This window comes from Gymnoscopelus braueri (assembly GCF_963280865.1).
Source record: "Gymnoscopelus braueri genome assembly, chromosome: 8".
Classification (NCBI taxonomy): domain Eukaryota; kingdom Metazoa; phylum Chordata; class Actinopteri; order Myctophiformes; family Myctophidae; genus Gymnoscopelus; species Gymnoscopelus braueri.
The window spans coordinates 34,613,579-34,635,296 of record NC_137609.1 but is presented as its reverse complement, the minus strand read 5'-3'; the positions used below and the strand labels follow the sequence as shown (position 1 = coordinate 34,635,296).

Below are 21,718 nucleotides of genomic sequence, written 5' to 3'. Positions count from 1 at the left end.
TACCTCACCCCCACTAGCACTTCTCTTTCCTTACATCCCTTCTTCTTGTCACCATCTTTTAATAGATGCTTGGTCACTTGTTCTCGTGTTTTTGTTACTTTTTTGTTTTTCTTGAACACAAAAGAATGTTATTTAGATGCTAGGTTCTTTGTTTACCTGGTATCTTAGTTTATTTGAGGCACTACATTGTTTTCCGATCTCACTTTTGTAAATCACACTGGATAAGAGCGTCTGCCAAATGCCTAAATTGTAATTGTAATTTTAGCACAAAACAGTACATGGTTTTAAAGATCGTTTAGATCTTTTGAACGCTACACTACTAGTCAAGGTACTGTACCAGCAAGAGGAATGGCGAGAGGGTTAGAGAGCTGCTGATGATGTGTGAGATGAAGGTCAGGGCAAGAATTCAGACGTGTGACATGGCAAGTAGGTGGCATGTGGCATGCGTCTCTGCTCACTGAGCTGCCAGGATCCACTGGCATTCCACATGGCAGTATCCTGCCACAGAGCGGTTGACCTGTACCGTTTGTGACTTATACCTCTCTTTGCTATACCCTTTCTTTTTTCGACAAGAAAATACTATACATACTGTAATCTATTTGATGGGGCTGGAAATGATCAGGCACCCCTCTCATCCATTGCTCTTTTTCGAGCTGGTTTGTCTTACTCACTGGTTCTCAACGTCGGGTCCAGGGACCACCAGGGGTTCAAATGGACCTTTAACAGTCCTATAACTCTGAGAGTGCACAGATGGAACCAAATGGTTAGTTAAATTAACACTGAAGATTTTACAGTGTAGATTGATTAAAAAACTAAAGTATCAAATGGGGGTCTGTGGCCTAATGCTGTGGTTCTCAACCTGTGGGTCGGGAGCTCGGGACCCTAAGGGGGGTCCCCCCCACATGATTTTTTGGGGGGGTCCCAAGATGACAGTGAAGTGACAATTTAAATCAACAAACTATTTAAGAACTGGTCAAACATTGGCCAAATTGTCAAAAAATGTAAGAAAGAGTCCAAACTTTTGAAAATAGCCAATCTAGAACCTCACAACGCCTCGTGTAGATCTTTGGAACTGATTCAAACAAAATGTGATGCCTCAACTCCTATTCCAATTCCAAGTGCTTATCGGGGGGGGGTCCCCAATTCAAATATGATTATTTTGGGGGGTCACGGCCTGAAAAGGTTGAGAACCATTGGCCTAATGGAAATCAAGCTGGGGAACTTAATCAGCAGTGTTAAATGAACTGTTCTCCGTGTCCACAGCCTGACGAGAACAAGCACATCCTGGCTCTCCAGTTCAGCTGGAAGGACGGCATAAAGCCCAAAGGCAGCATCTTCATCGGTGTCAGTCCTGAGTTCGAGTTCGCCCTCTACACCCTGTGTTTCCTCTCCTCGCCCAACGAGCGTGTCAAAGTCCAGTTCAGTCTGTACGAGGTCGATGTCGTCTGCCACCACTACGCCCAGAAGCACATAGGCACCACCTACCCCATGCTCGTCAAGTACCTGAACCACCCCGCATAAACTCAACTGGAAGTTGGTTCGCACCTTGAACTAAGCGCACAGACAAAAGTGGCATTGTTGTTGTCTTTTTATTTTAGATAAAGATACAATAAAACCTCATGAGACCCACGTTTGTGTGCATTTCTATTTCTTGCCAGTGTTTTCTTTTTTTCTTTTCAGAAAAACAAACAAAATAGAGGGTAGAAAAAGTGTGACTACTAAAATCAATTAAAATCAAACTTGTATATACCTGTATTTGTGAAGCATATTTAAAACAACCTTGGTTGACCAAAGTGCTGTACAAGGGAGAAAGGGTGAGCCTGAAGTAGGGTAGGCTATTCCAGAGACTGGGGCCAGCCACAGCCCTATATTTAAAAAATAACTGGGAGAAAAGCCGATCTACAAGCTCACAATTCACACAATGTGTTGTGAGCTTGTACATCTGCTATTTCCGCTAAGGACCTCACACACGTTTGCTATAGTGACCTCACAAAACATGCTCATTATATTCCTTGAAAGTCTTATCTACTATTTTCCCTATTATTGAAATAGGTGTATCTAAAGACGTCTTCTCTAAATATGGACTGAAAGACATTACAACACAAATAGTTATGCTGACAGCCAGGTCAAGAATACATGAATCAGATGTTAGCAAATCTCAACAAATGACAACAGGAGAGAATAATATATTTGTGAAGTGGAAAATAGCCCTTGGAACAGCTGTTGACTAGACCCTCATGACAACAGCAGTAGCCTGCATGTGACAAGACCACAATGGAAACGAGTTCCCAGGACTTTTTTTTTGTGTCATCTCCTTTTAGCCTTAAAGGAATAATTCACCCCAAAAAGTACTTATTTTCTATCAATTACACACCCTGAAGCCTTGAATTCATGGACATTTTATTGTTTTTGACACATTCCTGAGCGGTAAGTAGGAAACTCAGTAGTCTACTGGAGACTCTGCCAGTCATCAAATTATTGGCTTAGGAATGCGACACGGCACAAAAACAAAAAGATCTCCATGAATTCAAAGCTTCATGGATGTGTAATTGATAGAAAATAAGTCATTTTTTGGGTGAACTACTCCTTTAATGTCTGACTGTACCGCTGTTTACATTTCTGACTAATAAAGTATTCAATCAATACCAAATCAAAATAAACCTGCTGCGAAGTTAAACACGTTACAGTCCACAACAGAAACAATTTTGAATAGATAGTGTGCAGATTATCATTCTATAAATTCTGTAACATAAATTATACTAGACCATGTGTGAAATTTGTAACTGGTACTAGAAAAGTCCTTTAAGCTTAACACCAGAAACGACCCCCCCCCACCCCCTCAAACTGTTTACTGTACATACCTGTCTACGTTTATTGCTACTAGTGTTGATGATGTCTTGTTTATTATTGTATTATTGTATGTCTTTAAATGTCTCTGTGAATTGAACACACTGGATCACAATGGAAACAAACCCCTAGGGCTTTTTGTGTTATCCTTTTAGCACCATTGTAATATTGTACCACTGTAGGTAACTATTTATAACTGTTAATAAAGTATTCAATCAATCACACTTTTGTATTAAGTGTTTAATTTAGCTACAGAGGTGTTCTGCCACTTGTGTGTGGTTGGTTGTGTGAATTGTGTTTTTTTTAAATGTTGTCAGTATTGTTAAACAAAACAAAACAAAATAAGACAAAACACCCATTCATTTTTCTGAAAATATTTATATAAATTATTTTAAGCCTGGAACCAAGCCATCCAGGCTCCCGGTGAATAATGACCATAACACATTTGTTTCTGTGTCAAAAGATATTTGAAAACCACAAAAAAAAAAGTTTTATTCAATATAGTATAATCTAATTAAATATTCCAATATTTTTTTGGACACAGAATCAAGTGTTTATTGTCATGATTCACCAGAAGCCTGTGTGGCTTGGTTCCAAACTTAAAATAATGTATATATTTCAGACATCTCTATGGAGAAAATGAATGGGCTTTTATTTGGCCTCTCAGACTCATCATCATTCATGCCTCTCATTGAAAAGAAATCCAAAGTGCCCCCTGGCGGCCAGGTGCAAGTGTCGACAGTTGCCACTAGGGGCGCTCCGTGGTTTGTTGTTGCTTTGACGTCATCATCCAGTCAGTCAGTCAGCCAGCCAGTCAGTCAGTGAGGAGCAGCAGCACGTCTTGTTCCTGGGATTGACTTGATCCATTTAACACTCTTATATCACTATTTACATTCATTATTTGGTTGTTGCTGTCACTGATAGCCGTTTCACGCCGCCATGGCCGAACCCAGCGCCAGATACCAGCAGGTATGAACGTACTTACATTTATAAAACGTTGAAATGAATGCTTAATTTTTTTATGTAAGTTCGTCGTACGACAGCGTCGCTCGAGCGTCGCTCGCGGAAAATATCCGATCTACAAGCTCACACGCGACGCGTTGTGAGCTTATAGATCAGCAATTTTTTGGGCTATTTTCCACTGAGGCCTCATGTTGTTTTCATCGGGTAGCTTTTAGCTTCCTGGTCGCCGTTCCACTGAAACTAGTGACCTATCAAAGACTGTCTCGTCTCAGTGCATTGCTGTTTAGATTCGGCACAGTATTCGTTTCTTTCGTTATGCATGATGTAGTTAAAAGCTCTATGGGTAAAAGTGGTAAATGTGGTGCGTTGCATGAGATTAACACTAATGATATGTATGTCGAGATTCAAAGACTGTAAGCGTAAGGGACTGTCTGTCTGTTGACTCTGTTCGGTCTGCCAAAAAATTGCCAAGCCTGCAGAAATGCCAAAGAAAGCTGGAGGAGTCACGTGATTCGATAGGTCACACATCGCCGTGCAACAGCATTGACACCACAGGTTTTCCTGGGTGTGTGAATGGATTGTTGGGTTGTTTTCATTCACAAATCTGGATTCTGGGACAGTCAGTCAGGTGGTTTGTGTAGGTGATGGTACCACGTCTGGAATATTAAATAGTTAAAAGCATCCCTTGCTAATCCAGACCAGATATGCCTTAATACATTACAATTGCCCTCTATAACAACAATTGTATTGATCTTGTACTCAAGGGGGACAATGCCCGTTGATCATGTCAAGTTTTACTTCTCAGAAAATGGAAAAAAGAACCTTGTGTTGCGAATGGAACCAATGTAGTTATTATTTAGTCACAAGCTCCTGTTAATACATTTCATTGGTTCAATATTTTGATAACCTGCTGACCACTTTCACTATAAAATAGCAGATCTCACAATGTGTTGTGCTGCAACGTGGGCTTGTAGATCAGCAATTATTTTGCTCCTTATGAGTGACGCTGTAGTATGATGACAAAGTATGGAATTAATTTATGACATTTTTGATAAAGTTGAAACATGGAGATGCAAGGTTTCTGCAAGTACAGTACACAAGCTATCGAATGAAACGATCGATTACCTGTCATGAAGAAATGAATATAAATACATGGGATCACATGCTGTTAGTTGCTTATTTTGTCTTCTACTTTCAGTTGTCTTTTCTGGGTCCAGACATGTTTACCATGTTAGCTAAGCCTAGTTAGTTTGTTCCTGGTAGGACTCTTGACCTGGCTCTGACCCTGGGCCTTATAGTTGTTAGCCTCATTACCTTTTAATTATTCATTTAGCATTTTATAAATTCTAGTTCAGTCCACCTCTTTGGTGGCTGGAGAGAATGACACAGCTTTTAGTCTGATTCTGAGGTGTATTTTGTGCTTTCAGCCTTCAGGCCTACTGCAGTTACATTACATAGGTTCTCAAACCTTTTCATTTCAAGGACCCCCAGGTTGACATGCATTAGGGCCCACAGACCCCCATAACTCTGAGAGTGTAACAGGTCTATTTTGTTCCATTTGTACACTCTGAGAGTTACAGACACATAGGGTCAGTTTGGTTCCTAACTATCAATCATTTAGCTGGGGACCCCCTGCAACCCCCTCAAGAACCCCTGGGGATCCCTGGACCCCACTTTGAGAACCACACCATTACAGATATTCTCATTCTGTTTTTTTTGTTGCTCTAAAATTAAAACAAAAAAAAGGATAACTCATTATACAATAGATTAATCTTTTAAGTGTCTTAGGTTGCGAGCTTCCAAGCATTACATAACATTAACCTGCTGTCTGGCAGGCACACAAGGAGGAAGTACATAGGGAGTAAGTGGTCAAAGTAGTATTCGTGAGCAAGTCCATTTTGTAAATGATTGTACTTTGCACAGTGGAGAAGAATTATTCATTATACTATATTGTTATTATGGTTGCTTATATCTAACCTTTATATTTTACCATCACTCATAATACTTCTGAAATACATTGTGATATTTGGCAGCTTGTAAGAGCCTAGCTGTCTCCATTAGGCCTGATAGCTATTGTTTTGGTACAGCCTATCTTGTTATAGTTCAGCTTGTCCTTGAAGCAGCTACAGTATAACTGTGGTCTGATCCCTGTGGGCCTTGGCAGAACTACCGTACCACCGACATGAGTGTTATTGTACTTCTCCCCATGATATCATGTACTTTAACCCATTTCCTGAGGCCGATTCTAAAAACGCTTTCTAAATCCTGACCTGAAACTGAAGTTTTCTGAAAAACTTCAAATATGTATTCAAAAATTCCAAAAAAATGTATGTTGCTATATACTGTACATAGCAACAGGAGCCCCAAAAGCGGTTCCCGTCCTGAAAGGTATAGTTACAAATAGGGGTTCCTGCCCAAAATGGGTTAAAGCATAACCATCACCACCTAGAATATTGTCTCGACTCCTATTGCCTCATCAATTGTTGATTGATCCAGAATTCCACGACAAAAGACAGAAAGACAGAGAGACAGAGTTAAAGAAAGCAAGTGAGGCGGCTCAGAATAGGTCATCAATAATAGAGACACTTGTCCAGGCAGATTCCACATAATGGAGATCCCAGAGCTCTGAGTAAGAGGGCAGAGCTAATGGAGTTGTGGCTTGAACCTGCTTCATCTGAAGCCACTCGGCTCTTTTTTTCCTCTCATAAAGGCCAGCTTCTGTTCTGTTTGGTTTTTCCAGTGGGGGTTTGGTAATTCAGCTGTTTTTGTGTCAGGCCCAGGGTGGAAAAAGGAACTGTCTTCTTTGGGATCTCATGTGCAGGCAGCCACCATGCTGGGTCTGTCCGCCTTATACATCACATCAGTTATTTTTAAACCCGTAGCCCACACATGAGAATGAGGCATTTACCGTTCATAATTTAGTGTATATGCACTCAGACTCTTCAAGGATTGCGACTATCGATTAATTTGTCAGCGATTATTCTATCAATTGCTTTATCGATTAATAGAATACATGAAAAACTCGCTTTAAAAAAATGTTTTAAAAATACATTTATATCAACAAATCGATTAACCACTATTTAATGTCCTAAATATACTTTGTTGTACAACGGTGTCGCACAACAAATAGTGAAACTAGCAGATGTCAAGCTCACAAGCTTAACCATTTTAAGCTTTTCGCCTATAATGACATGTACAAAATATGAATCGATTATTTTATTAAAGGATTGATTACAAATATTTTTGTAATCAATCCAATTTTTGATAGACTCTAATCTACTGCACAACAACCAATTTTCTGGATATTCTAGACAGGTGTGCGTCAGGTCCTTGTTGGGTCAGTACTGCTACTACTGTACTGTCTTTAGACATCGATGAGGACTACTGCGAGTGTAGGCTTTTCTTACATAAACCTTGCTCTCCGTTTTCTCGCTGGTTGGCTGGGACTCACCTTGGCTGGAACCTCATGTTAAATGTTTTAACTGTAACAGAAGACCTATTTCGTCACTGTCGGGCAGAAACCTTATATCTCCATATTTAAACCTTATAGTTTTTTTTGTAATTGAATGCCCTACTTCGTCATAGAAAATAGGTGATCTACAAACTCACAATGCGCCGTATTGTGAGCTTGTAGATCAGCTATTTTATTCTTCTTAAATTAGTTGTAAGTGAAAGTGGTTAGGTGTGTCTGTGGGTTTAATAAATATTAAACCAATGAAAAGTATTAACAAGAGCTTGTGACTAAATAATAACTACATCGTATCCATTAGAACACAGGTTATTTTTTCCATCTCCTTTAAAAGTAACGGTCTTGGACATACAAGGTCTTTTTGCTCTGAGGTTTTTTATTGGTTAAGGCCCGCCCCTCAATAAGGAAGAGCTCAGTTCTTCATTTGTACTGTTGTCGATTGGTTAATATTAATTGGACTGTTTTGTTCTCTCTGTGCCACTTGCTTCTCATTTGCATTCAGTGCAGACGTCTGGAAGGCACGGCAGCGATACAGAATTTAGGGAGATGGAAGTAGAATGAATGCATTTTTAACGCATTAAAACCGGGAAAGCAAGCATCTATGTCATTTTAGATTTTAACCACTTTAACCATTATTTTATACTTTGGCTATTCAAAAATAACTTTTTTAAAATGTGTGCAAATCTTTGAATATATATATATATATATATTTAAGCGAGCTGTAGCCGTAGCGGGGTCTCTGGAACACAATATTTTCAGATGGGGGTCCGCGGCCAAATACATATAATTTTGGGGGTCCTTGGCATGAAAAAGTTTTAGCACCACTACACTAGAAACATACGTTTTTCAGAAAACTGTAAGGATTCAGAAAACATTTTTAGAATGGGCCTCAGGCCTTAATGGGTTAATCATATTTCCATGCAGAGAGAGTGTACTGCCTGGTGTTATGTCAGGTTCTTCATGGCTTGGCATGAAGACTCCCACGCAGCACAATCCTTGTAGCTCGTGTCTTTGTACTGTACTTCGTTAGGGCTGGGCGATATGACTTCAAATCAATATTTTGACTATTTCAAACTTTTGCCTCGATTACGATTAATAATGATGAGTGAAAAAAAAGGGAAAATAGCCGATCTACAAGCTCGTAGATCGGCTATTTTCACTATTGTTGTAAGCAACCACTGTACAATGAAGTATAATAAAGGGCTTAAATGATTAATCAGACCAACCGATTTAGTCTATTATATAATTCCTTCCTGTCGATTGTTTATTAGACGTTTCTTTTAAATGAAAACCCTGCTTCTCGATTATTTGATTAACCTACATGAGCAAGAATAATAACTATTACTATTATTATTAGATTTAAGGTTCTTAATGTCTGTTTCGATATATTTTCAGTTAATTGCCCAGCCCTACTCTTCGTACACTCTTCTAAATGAACACTGACTGAGGACTTTACTGTGTAGTAGTAGTAATGTCCTGTCACATTCATGCAGTCTGACGGGCCAAACCTCCCAGCTGAGAAGTAAAGGAGCATCCAGCCCAAGAATGAGAACTACCTTATGAACCATAACGTTCTGTAATCATGTTAACCCATTCAACCCGGGAACGCATACTGTGTCATATATTTTTGCTATAACCATAATTTTATACTTTGGGCTGTTCAAAAATAGCCAATCTACAAGCTCATACGCTACGACCTTGTAGATCTGCTATTTATGTTTGAAAAATCAACATTTGTGCAAATCTTTGAATATTTATGTTTTTTAAAGCAAATTGTTTTTACTCAAATCTTTGCTTCTGGGGATTCTACAAATGTTTTCTAAATCCTAACAGTTTTTTTGGTAAAAAATGTTTTTCATGTCAAGGACCCCCAAAATGATATGTATTTGTCGGACCACCCCATCTCAAAATATTTTGTTCCAGGGACCCCCAGAAGCAAGTGTGTGTATATGTATATATATATATATATATATATATTCAAAGATTTGCACATATTTTCACAATTCTTTTTCAAAAATAGCAGATCTACGAGCTTGTATGTCTGCTGCTTTTTGAATAGCCAAAGAAATCTATAATGACACAGATGCGTTCCCGGATTGAATGGGTTAAACGGTCAGCAGTCAGTGTTTCTATTGTTCAAATCAAATCACTCTGACAGTGATCCGAATGATATCGTTCAACTTTCACAATGACATACGTACTTATAGTTGTCTTTAGTTATCATTATTGTGGGCAGCTCTTTAGCAGTGGCTGAGGCCCAGTTCAGTATCCAGAGAGTGAACGACGGGACAGAGCTGTCATTAGGTCACGTGATGGATTGATGGATTAGCCTACTCACAGCCTCTCCGGCTAATTAGAGGAAATCTATCACACAGACGACGAACAAGTTGTCTCTGTTGCGCTCTCGGTGCTCTCGAGTAGCTCATTTAGTAATATAATAGCTAGCTACTTGCCTACTTACCACGTGCAGGTTTCACACACAGGACCAACATCATCAGCTCATGATTGGACACAGCCGCACACAGCACAGGCCGATCTGACCACTTAACCGCATGCATTTTTATAGCACGTTTATTTGAATGATCAATCGATCGTGTTCCGGCTTGGATCAATGGAACTAATACAGCATTCTGATTTACAAAACTGTACAGCAGATGTACACACAGGCTCAAAAAATCTTCCATCTCGATGCACTCTGTCCTCATAGATCTGCTATTTTCGGCAGGCAACACCGCCATGCTACGAAGTATAAATCAAGCATTACAGTTAGTCAGACAAAGACGGTATGTCTTTTTATGATAACATAATGTCCTCCCACCCATTATATCCATTTATAACGTAATGCACGCTCCTAAGAAAGGTATTTTATCACATCTGATCTAGTACTCGATATAGTTCATTTCTGCAAAACAAAAGAAGAAACTACTGGCCACGGTTTTGCCCCATTATTTCTGATTGTCAGCAGTTGCATCCTGTATAATGTATATTATTTGTGACAGTTGTTTACTTCCGCCCACAGCTGCCCAATGAGGAGGAGCCAGAGGAGGCTCCACAGGAAGTAGTAGACGCCCCGCCCCCATACAGCAGTGCCACAGGTGACAATGCAGGTGAGAGCAGCTTCACCCCTAACCTCTTCCCCACAGGTTTACTAAGGTATCACCCCTAACCTCTTCCCCACAGATTTATGTTATCGACCCATATGGATTTAAACCAAATATTTCAATCACTGTTTGGTTGGCCAGTACAATCTGCAATTAATATTTTTTCTTTTCTTTTCCCCCAACTTCATGTTTTAAGTTCACACGTAGCGAGATATTACACCCTGAGAGATATCACATGCATTGTGTGCACCATTTTCTATGCAAAATATAATAAAAAGAACAACAATTCTGAATACTAAAATTCCAATTTCTGAGCTCAGTTGAGAGCTCTAGCATCCATATAGGAAGCGATCAGTGACACATATGCTTGATTTTGTTTCCACACGATGCCTGAAGGGTGTATTATTAATTACGGTTTAAGAATTATTAGCTACACCAGTAATAGTCAATCTGTGGCACGATCTAACAGGAAAAAATATCATTACCAAAAACACATATAGTATCAGGCACTGTTTCTTAGGTTATTTATTGTGGTTGTGACAAGCTGCGGTGGATGTGACACATTTGTCAAGAGCAGAGGAGACGGTGTTTTGCACCATGGGAGGACATGTCATCATGTTCTGGTGTCATTGTGGGTGTATTTGTCATCTTACTGAAGTGGGTGGCTACGGCTGTGCGTAGAGGAACTTGATAAAGTTTCTTGAACAGCAAGCCTAATCAATCACAAAAGTTTTCCCAAGGTTTCAAGCTCTTCTCACTCTGAGAGAGCATCGTGACATGGTGACATTCTGTCCTTACACATTTCGGTGTACAACTTTGAGATAAGGTTTTGCCACTGCCATTATAATTTATTTTATTCTTAAAATATATATTTTTTTATAGTAGGTTAACAGTTTTTGGTCACCCTATTTTGGGCAAATGTTCTTTTATTTAAAAAAAACCCAAAATGTTTCACATTTCTAAACTTTTTATTAAAAAAATATATATATATATGTATTTGATACCTATATTGGGTTCAGTCTATTCTGAAAAACTTGAAAAGATGACGTAGGCTATTATTTTCAGATGGTGACGATTATAATGTTTTGTTTTCCTTCTGTGTGACTTATCCACGGTCTACTGCTCTAGTTTATAATCTGCCAGTGAGTAAGGTCAACATACAGTGACTGTCCCTCCGCGACAAGTGAGGTCAAAGTCACATTTAAAAGGATTAGGCCATATTTAGCATGTGTTGAAGCCTGCATCAGGCCTGCCCTGGTGAAGTTGTGGTCTGTCTGTGTGACCCATTAGCCAGCATAGTAATTCTCAGACTTTCAGCCGTCACAGTTAAATTAAAACTGCGCTGAGTTTACAAAGCCATGCTTTTATTCAAATATTTAGTTGTGTTGAACAGAATACACACAATGAACTGCTCGCATATATCAACTTCTGCAATAGCAGTAATCCACTAGCAACTAGTAGCAAGGAGGCTAGCAGGGTTGGGTGGGTTATGAACTTGGGTGGGTTACAGTAAGGTGAAGGGGAGAGTGTGGGGTTAGTTGTTTACCCTGGTCAGGAATAACAGCCCGATACCTTCAATTCCTATAGGGGGTTCCAAATGGACCCTTACAGGTCTATAACTCTGAGAGTGTATACATGGACCAAATGGACCTGTAAGGGTCATAAATCTCAGAGTTATGATGGTCCTTGAAACTAAGAAGTTTGAGAACCACCGGTATTGTAATTGTATAGTGATAAACCGGTTCCGGAAATGCTTCCAAATGTGATGTAACGAGTCTTCTGGTTCCTCAATGTTGGATCCGGTTCCTCCGGTTCCGGGATCCCAACCCTACCTGGTTTCAAACACTGGTTTTAAAGGGACAAAGTCCTGGTCCACTCACAGAACAGTTTAAACCCGCCACAAGCTCTCTCATGTTTTAAACAAATCAAATCAACTCAAGCCAATTTAGCCAAATGATGGTGAAGTTTCCTCTTGCGCTGATGAACTAGTATATGAGACACCTTGGTACTGTAGGTATCAACCTACCTGTATCCTATCGTCTTCTAACAGCTTTTATTCTTCAGCAGAATGAGATGCGGTCCAACGTCGACTAACAGCCCTAACTGGTTTAGTTTCTTCAAATAGTTTTGGTCAAATCTGCAACTGACTGAGACAATGTTTATTGTCAAGTAAAATAATTTTGTGTTTTTTCCATCAGCCTTCTTTGACTACAAGGAGGAGGGTTCTTTCCCCAAGCCCCCGTCGTACAATGTGGCCACGACGCTGCCCTCCTACGACGAAGCGGAGAGAACCAAGGCCCAGACTACCGTCCCTCTGGTAACCGCAAGTGTGATTGTCTCACTCTGTTGTTTTTTCCCTCTCTCTTCTTTCACTTACAGTACGCCTAATTTTTTTACACACACACACACACACACACACACACACACACACACACACACACACACACACACACACACACACACACACACACACACACACACACACACTTTTGTATATACTTGTGAAGACATCAACATTTTAGGACAGCAATTTTATTAATGCAATTTTTTGGGCCATTTTTTTAAACTCAAAAATAGCAGATCAAGGCCTCATACCGGAAATAGTTCCAAATGTGATGGAACCCATTCCGGTTCCTCAATGTTGGAACCGGTTCCAGATCCCAATCCTACTAGTGGTACAAATGGTGAACACAGACACAATTCTTGCCCTGAGACATGGTTAGGTTGTAGCTTTATGGCGCATCATTAAAGTGATAATAAACATAAATCAAAGGCTGAAGGCTAACATAACCTGTTCTGCCAATATTATGTTTTCCTTTCAGCATAGACACTTAGACTAGGGTTGTGTTTGCTAGCTTGTGGTAGGCACTCATTTAAACATACACATCTAAAGCAGGGTATTGTTTTCTTAACTACTTTCACCCTGGCAGCCTTAAGGCCAATTTATGCTTTAAATTGACAAGTGTCGACCGACAGGTCGCACTACGTGTCTCTCAACATTCTGAGATTTGAGCATGCATTGTGTACTCGAAGTGGAGGGAATCTCCAGCATCTTCCCAACCTCTCTTTCAATTTCCAGATGTACCTGACACAGTTGGCGGTGCTAATTTGACATCACTTTCATCGCGTGACACGTCAGTCGATAGGCAAAACTAATTCCTACATTTCCCCCCTCACACACACACACGCACACAAAAAGTTCTAATAAGTAATCTTTAGAAAGAAATGAGCAGATCTACAAGCTCACAAGGCATCGCGTTGTGCGCTTGTAGATCGGATGTTGATCGCTATTTGTCGTACAACAAATTATATAGGGCTTAAGTGGTTATGGGCCACAAGGAATCTTAGCTCCTACAACATGTAGGAGAGAGTATATAAAAAATTAACCCAAGCGGACCCATTGGGTCCAGTTTTTACACTACCGGGGGTTAAATTGACTCTGAAGATTGTACTTAAGTGTGTACCCTGGTTGTAGAGCATGTGGGCCACTTGTTTATCTGCTGGTATTGTGTTTCTCTGCCACACGCTGCTTGCCTTGCCTTGCGTTGCCTTGCCTTGCCTTGCCTCGCCTCGTGCTCAGCCGCAGCACAGGGAGCCGCGGCTGGACACCCTCGATGATGTCATTCGCAGTTCACTGGAGGTAACGTGGGAAGAATGTGTCCCCCCCTCCCCTACTGTCCCCCCACCCCCTGTACTTTCAGTTCTTCTTCCACCTGGTGTTAACACGAGTCTCATATCCACTTTTCTTTTGCCCGATCGCAGTACATTGAAACCTGGCAAAATCCTCTCATATATACATAATGTTTTATATTAGACGACGCGATAAATCACAATCCACACCCACCTTTCATCTTATTTATTTAGATATGTTACTATTCGACATAATGGCTTGCTAGTGTTAATGGTAAGCCAGACACAACTTATTACATAATTGCCTAATCGCAATTATTTGAGATAATCGCAATTATGTCTATGTTGAAAAATGTTCATACATTTTCAAACATAGTGGAAATAGTAGATCTACAAGCTCAGCCTTTTCCACAATTTTCTTTTGACAAATGTTTAGTATAGAATTATTATACTGGCCCAGTTTGGCTTAGTATATTATTATTATTATGGAAAAACAATTAAACCATTAATCACAATTATTTGAATGACAATTAATCGTCAAGTAAAATATCATGACCGTGACAGGCCTAGTTAGCGGTACAGTTCCAGTCTCCCTGTCAGCTTTTTTACTTCCCACTTTAAGCTGGGTGCAGATATCCTGCGTGTGCACTTTATTTTGTTATTACGAACATGGCAAAACGCAGTTCGGACCACATCCTGAAGTGGTTCTAAAGTATCACGAGTGTATTTAACCACATGAACCCTAGCTTCTCTATTCTGGGGCGAACATTCGACGAAAATAGCCAATCTACAAGCTTGTTGCGAGGCATTGTGAACTACCTACAGTATGTTATTTTCGCTGAGGAAATTTGGTGTTGAAGGAAAAAAGGAGGAGACAAAGTGTTGAGCCCTGGGGGACCCCGGGCAACAAAGTATATTGGGTTTAAGTGGTAAAAACTCAATTTGATGCTTTGTTTATTCAATCCCCGATGCCAGTCGGATCAGCGAGACACATGTTAATACCAGGATTAAAGTGAGTGCATGATGAGTCCTGGTGTAGGCTAGTGACAGTCCCAGATAGATCTACCCCAGTGGTACTAAAAAAAAAAAAAAATCTCATAACTCTCAGAGTTACAGATCTTGTAAGGGTCCATTTGGAACCCTGAGAGTCCCTGGACCACACTTTTAGAACCAGTAATATACCCTTTCGTTGTGCTGTATATCTGGATGGGATGATATGAAAATGACATGATTAACGATATTATCGCGATAATCAAAATATGCTTAAAACTTAAAATGCCACTTTTCAAATGTAATGTACGAACCTGCAATAAAGAATATTTTAAAAAAAAAATGCCACTTTTGTTAACCATTTGAGCCCCCAGCATCCCTGTTCTAGGGGGAAGGTTTGCCATAAATAGCCGATCTACAAGCTCACAACGCGATGCGAGCTTGTAGATCTGCTATTTTTGGCGAATTGATTTGTGTAGTGTGAAATAAGAGCAGGTCTGTTTTATCATGTATAGAGGGTTTAAGTGGTACTGAATTTGCAGCTCAACAAAAGCTAATTCATCCTATAGTGTATGACGGAGGACAATTTCACGATAAATTTAAATCTCCGCGATACGATTATTGTGAGCTTTTTTCAAACGATAATAATGTTTATCGTCCCATCCCAACTGTATACCCCTCCCACCCCACCCCATTTAGAGCGGCAGCTAGCTAGCCAGCTAGCATCGACTGTGTTGATTCAATCGGTACCAAACTACTGACTGAATGAATGAATTTGACCACATTTCAATCAATATTTCTCAACAAGTACCAGCTTAAAAAAAAGGCTTGCTTGCTGTCGTGTGTCATTAGTACCTTTCAGTCCATTCGTTGTGTTTGTGTGTATTTGTCCATCTTGTGTGAGCATTGTGCTACAACGATGTTCAACCGAGTGAACCGGGACTTGAGTCAAAGAAGTTTCACATTGTTTTTGTGCTACTTTCATTTAACCATTGTCCCTGGCATCCCGATTTTTGGCATGTCATTTTGGCGAAAAGGTTTTCAAAAATGTCTGATCTACAACATGAAACGCGTTGTGTAGATCAGCTATTTTTGTGCAATGTTGTATGATGAAGTATACACTTTGAAAAGACAAGTGACTCCTGCATGTATTTAAGCTTCTCAGTTTTTATTGAGATTTGTATTATCTCTTTTTGCATTAAATCAATATACATCCATTTTCAATTATTATCCAGATTGGTCTTTAGTGACAAATTCAATACATTTGTAGATTGTTTGTCATTGTAGTCAGCTGCTGCTCGATATCAATGCTTATTTTTATACTCTCTCTCTCTCTCTCTCTCTCTCTGTCTCTCTCCCCCTCTCTCTCTCTCTCTCTCCTGGACAGGACGATGATTTTGTGAGTCGAGATGACTTTGAGGATGCCGACCAGCTGAGGATAGGCAACGATGGCATCTTCATGCTCACCTTCTTCAGTAAGACAATACTGCCTCTCCTCTCCTCTCGTCCTATCAATGATGGCAAACACACCACCTGTTGAATAGTCTAGTACACTGTTTCCCAAACAGTGGGTCGGGACCCATGTTTGGGTCACGGACACATTTTTATAGTTTTCCAGTAAATATTCAAAAGATAAAAAGAAACACCACTTTTCATCAATTAACTGCCTGAATTATTTATGGCAGTGTTTGCCCACTGCCAGAGATTTTTAATTGAAAAAAAAAAAGTACTCAGGAGCCGAGATACAAAATTTTTAAGTCAACAAGGAAGTGGATGGGAGTCTAGAAAAAGAAAGTTTTTACGTCCTAGGCAGGGGAATGAGTTAAATGAATTCCAACATATTTCAAAAGTATTTCATGAATAAAACTAAATATATCAAATAATTTCCATTAAAGTTGTACAATGCAGAATCACAAATAACGATTTTTAGCAACCTCTGCTGGTCACTACCGTCACTGCATACAATTTCCCTAGTCCTCGATTACCCAGAATTCCATTCGTTTTCACCGGAAGCCGGAAGCTTTTCAAAAAGCGATCTTTTAATTGTTTTATACTATCTACGGATCGTTTCTCTTAGCCAGTGGAGCATTAGTTACCATGAGCTGTGCTTTCTTTTTCTGTTCTTTTTCGATCTTCCAATCCTACATTATCTTAAAATCAGCGTGAGGTTCCTTTTTGTTAATAGCGCGGTAGTTCCTGGCCAAACAGGAAACCGTTGCGGTAGTTCCTGAGGACGTCGGCCACGACGTCATGACGTTGGCCAGGAACGTCATTTTCCCGGGAAAGTCCCCCCCGTACACGTTCAATAGAAAATATATAAATAAAAGGCTTCCGGGGGTGAAATTCACGGAGTGGGTGTTGTGAAACTTTTGCCACTCGCAAAAGATATACAATTTAACTTTAGTTTTGTTGAAAACGTTACCTAGTATTACTTTAATAAATAAAACCTTTAAGAGGTAGTGAAAATAGCAGATCTACAAGCTCACAAGCGACGTGTTGTGAGCTTGTAGATCTGCCATTTTCGCTAATTTGGGTCCCGGGCAAACGTCTAATTTCTCTGTTCGTCTTGAGCTAAAATGTTTGGGAACCACTAGGGTCTAGTAGTACAATCTCCTATCACATATAAAGTCCAGCAGCACCACCATCTAAAATGTTAAAACCAACCTAAAAACTCACCTCTTCTCTTTTGCTTGGGGAAAACAAATGGGGAAAATAAAAATAAAGCTCTAATAGATCTGCTATTTTTGCTATTTCTCAACCAAATAGGGACGCCAGGGTTATTGTACTTAACGCATGACATTGTCATTGATTATACTTTGTGCTCTCACGCTCTCAATCTAGGGTTATGAAACAAACGTTCCAAATTAATGCTACTTTATGTATATCGTCTCTGTCGGGTGGAAACCTCATATGTCCCAAACTGTTAGTTTTCAGGATTCAAATTAAAAAGTAGCAGATCGACAAGCTCGAAACCGGACCTGCTACTTTTGATGCTCCTGTGTGACGCTGTAGTATGATCAAGTAGGGCGTTAATTTACCCCCCAAAAAGTTAGAATATGGAGATAGGAGGTTTCTGCCCCGACAGCAACAATATGTGATCAAAGTGTGTGTTGTGCTTGGTTCCTAGTGGCGTTCCTGTTCAACTGGATAGGTTTCTTCCTGTCCTTCTGTCTCACCACCTCGGCAGCGGGCCGATACGGGGCCATCTCCGGCTTCGGCCTCTCACTCATCAAATGGATCCTTATTGTCAGGGTAAGATGACCGGCACACACACACACACACACACACACACACACACACACACACACACACACACACACACACACACACACACACACACACACACACACACACACACACACACACACACACACACACACACACACACACACACACGCTGTCCTTTTGAGGACATTTTGTTCTCACAAAGATAGTAGAATGAGAGAATCAGGTCATTGCAGAGCTGTCACACCCAAACAACGGGTTCTGTGGAGATGAGGTGTGTGTGTGGCCACAGCAGAGAAGAGTAAATAGCCTCTGGAGAACGAGACAGACACAAGTCACGACTGTGATAAGGACGAATGTCTCTGATAATGAATTGTGCGAAGTAGGGGAAGGAGATTGGAGTTTAAAGCAACTGATTCAAAAATGAAGGCGTAAACCGCTTGAATGCTACGCCACATGAAATCACTTGCTATACTTACTTTAATAATGATCGAAGTTTGTTATGTACTAATATTTAACAGGATAATTAATGTGTCTAGACTGTCTTGTGTAGCTATGAGGAGAGTGGGTACATTTTAGCAGAGCTATTACAACAGGAAGCACAATGTTACCCAATAATTCAAAAGTATGTAGTGTGTAAAACGAGGTTGTGAAACTAATCGTCAGTTTTATAAGTAAAAAAGAAAAAGGAGGCTGTTCTGTTCTGTTGGTTCCCAAACATTGTGACAACCGCACATTGCAATATATACAACTAAACAAAAAATACTGATTAATTTAATGTGTCAGTACTTTGTGCACACTAATTTCCCAATACAGAGCACATTTTATACCCTAAAAAAAGATTTTTTTCATCCTGCCGTCCCTGTTTCCTAACCCTATTTTGAGCACAATCACCCGGCCTACACAATCACACTATTGTGATTGTGATTTAACCCAATAAGACCTGAGGCTGATTCTACAAATGCCTTCTAAATCAGTAGTTCTCAAACATTTTCGTGCCAAGGGCCCCAAAAATGATTTGTATTTGGCCATGTGCCAGGGCAGGGACCCCCAGAAGAGAACATTTGTGTAAAAAAAATCTAAATTATAAAAAGAATTTCAAGATTTCTCAAAAATAACAGATGTACAAGCTTGCAGCTGTGAGCTTGTACATCTGCTATTTTTGAGAACCACTGTTCTAAATCAATGTTCTAAATCCTAAGAGTTTTCTGAAAATGTCGCTATATATAATGAAAGTTCTGCAGTGCACCACACTGTTCACTCTCCCTTTTGGAAAACTCCATTTTGAACATGGACAAGTTTTTAGTACTTTACTTCGACTTAATAAACAATAAACATAACATTTATTCAGTTTAACTCACTTTTATTCAGTGAACAGCATCAATGAAGTAGCATCAAAACACCGGTTACCTCCATATTCACATGTGTACACAAACACGCGCACTGTGCATGTGTTAAACCCCAGTGTGTGTTGTACCGTAAAGAGTACAATAGACAATACATGTTAACAATGAAGTATAAAGTAATGTGATTTAATCAATTCATTGATATACTGTATACAAAATCAACATATTATAAAAAAAAACTGCGCTTCTAGATTAGATTTATCGAAATGTAATAGCTAGAATTTAACCTAAGCTAGTTATTAATGGATAGTTCCAGTTGCAGATAGTTGTTTTTTTGTCTTTTGTCCTTGTTTCGTATTTGTAATGTATGTTTTGCTCCCTGCCCCCCTTTCCCAAAAGGAATGGGGGCAGGGCAAAAAAACAAAAACAAAGGTATTTTGTTTTTGTCCTTGTTTTGTATTTGTAATGTATTGTTGCTCCCTGCCCCCCTTCCCCAAAAGGACCACAATGGAAACAAGCCTACGGGCTTTCTTGTGTATTTATCCTTTTGAATTCATTTTCAATAAACTGTTCAATCAATCAAAAGCCCTCACTCTTCTGTCTGTGACTTTGTCTTGCAGTTCTCCACGTATTTCCCAGGCTACTTTGATGGACAGTACTGGCTGTGGTGGGTGTTCCTGGTGCTGGGTGAGTCCCATAATGCCTCTGTGTTCACACACCTCGCCATTTATGTCTGATGTCATTGACTCACTCAGTGGTTCCCAAACATATGGACATATGGGGTTTCCACCCGACAAGAGACGATATTAACTATTTGTTCATTTACTATAGCAGTACTTCATGCACACTCAAATACAGAGGCAAATCCCATACCTCAAATACAGATATTTGAACCACTTTCAATCCGTGGTAACTATTTTGGGCACCATGTCATTATATCACAACCTGTGAGGCATTGTGAGGTTGAAAGTGTTTCATACTTTCACATCAGTAGTTATACCCCACACATCTTTATTTATTAACCCATTAAAACCAGGAATGCATCTGTTTAACCACTTTAACCATTATTTTATACTTATACTATACTGAAAAAAGTTTGAGAACCACTGATATTATAGCAAGCAAGTTAGGATTTAGAAGACATTTGTAGAATCCCCAGAAGCAAAAGATTTGAGTTACAAATGTTCGCTTTAAATATATATATTCAAAGATTTGCACAAATGTTCAAGATAAAAAAAAAAAAAAACAGATCTACAAGCTCACCGCCGCGCTATGAGCTTGTAGATCCGCTATTTTTGAATAGCCAAAGTATAAAATCATGGTTCAAAGCTCAAATCTAAAATGACACGGATGCGTTCCCGGATTGAATGTGTTAACCACTTTAAACCCCAGCATCCATATTGTGGGGAAGGCTTTCGCAGAAAATAGCCGATCAACAAGCTCTTGTGAGCTTTGTCGATCGGCTATTTTCAGCGAAAGCTTTCCCCACAATAACAGAAAACAGCCCCTGAGGGACTCCAGTCAACCATATAGGGTTTTAAGTGGTTAAGTGGGTTAACCAACGCTCCTCTCTCCTCCTATGTCCTCTTCTCCAGGGTTCATGCTGTTCCTCCGAGGCTTCATCAACTACGCCCGCATCCGCAAGATGGCCGACTCCTTCTCCAACCTGCCCCGAACCCGGGTCCTCTTCATCTACTGAGCCATCGTTGTTATCATCACCACCATTATCACCCTTCTCTCTCTCTCTTTCTCTCTCTCTCTTAGAGCCTGGGCAATATGTCTTCAAATCAATATCACCATTATTTCTAACTTTTGCCTCGATGTAAAAAAGAAACTGTGATAATAGCAGATCTACATTTTTAAGTGGATAAAAAAATATATATTAGAATTTAGGTGTCAATTCGTTGAAGAAATGTAATTACATTAACTTGCTTCTCTATTATTCAATTAACCTACATGAGCAAGATTAAAGGGATACTTCACTTTCGGGCCGGGGACACATTTAAAAAAAATATTAAAAATAAATGAAAAAAGTTATGGAAAATTCATGGCCCCCTCACGCATTAGAGTGTCCTACTAATGCGTGAGGGGGCCATGAATTTTCCATAACTTTTTTCATTTATTTTTAATATTTTTTTTTAAATGTG

At 39.7% G+C, this 21,718-nt stretch overlaps 2 protein-coding genes across 2 annotated transcripts in view; both read left to right on the top strand.

Annotated features, from left to right (window-relative positions):
• endou2 (endonuclease, polyU-specific 2) overlaps positions 1–1,521 on the top strand; it is a gene marked incomplete at its 3' end in the record, with an annotated part of 9,477 nt that extends 7,956 nt beyond the window's left edge. The window contains exon 6 of the mRNA XM_080434817.1: positions 1,264–1,521. Coding sequence (XP_080290943.1) covers positions 1,264–1,521 — 258 coding nt within the window. The remainder of the gene's footprint in view (positions 1–1,263) is intronic.
• Positions 1,522–3,645: 2,124 nt separating this feature from the next.
• Positions 3,646–21,541, top strand: ndfip1l (Nedd4 family interacting protein 1, like). The gene is made up of 7 exons (XM_080434823.1): positions 3,646–3,816; positions 10,299–10,386; positions 12,579–12,697; positions 16,388–16,475; positions 18,128–18,252; positions 20,192–20,258; positions 21,167–21,541. Exons 1-7 carry the CDS (start codon positions 3,787–3,789, stop codon positions 21,268–21,270), a joined length of 621 nt encoding a protein of 206 aa, XP_080290949.1. The 5' UTR covers positions 3,646–3,786; the 3' UTR covers positions 21,271–21,541.
• The last annotated feature ends 177 nt before the right edge of the window (positions 21,542–21,718 follow it).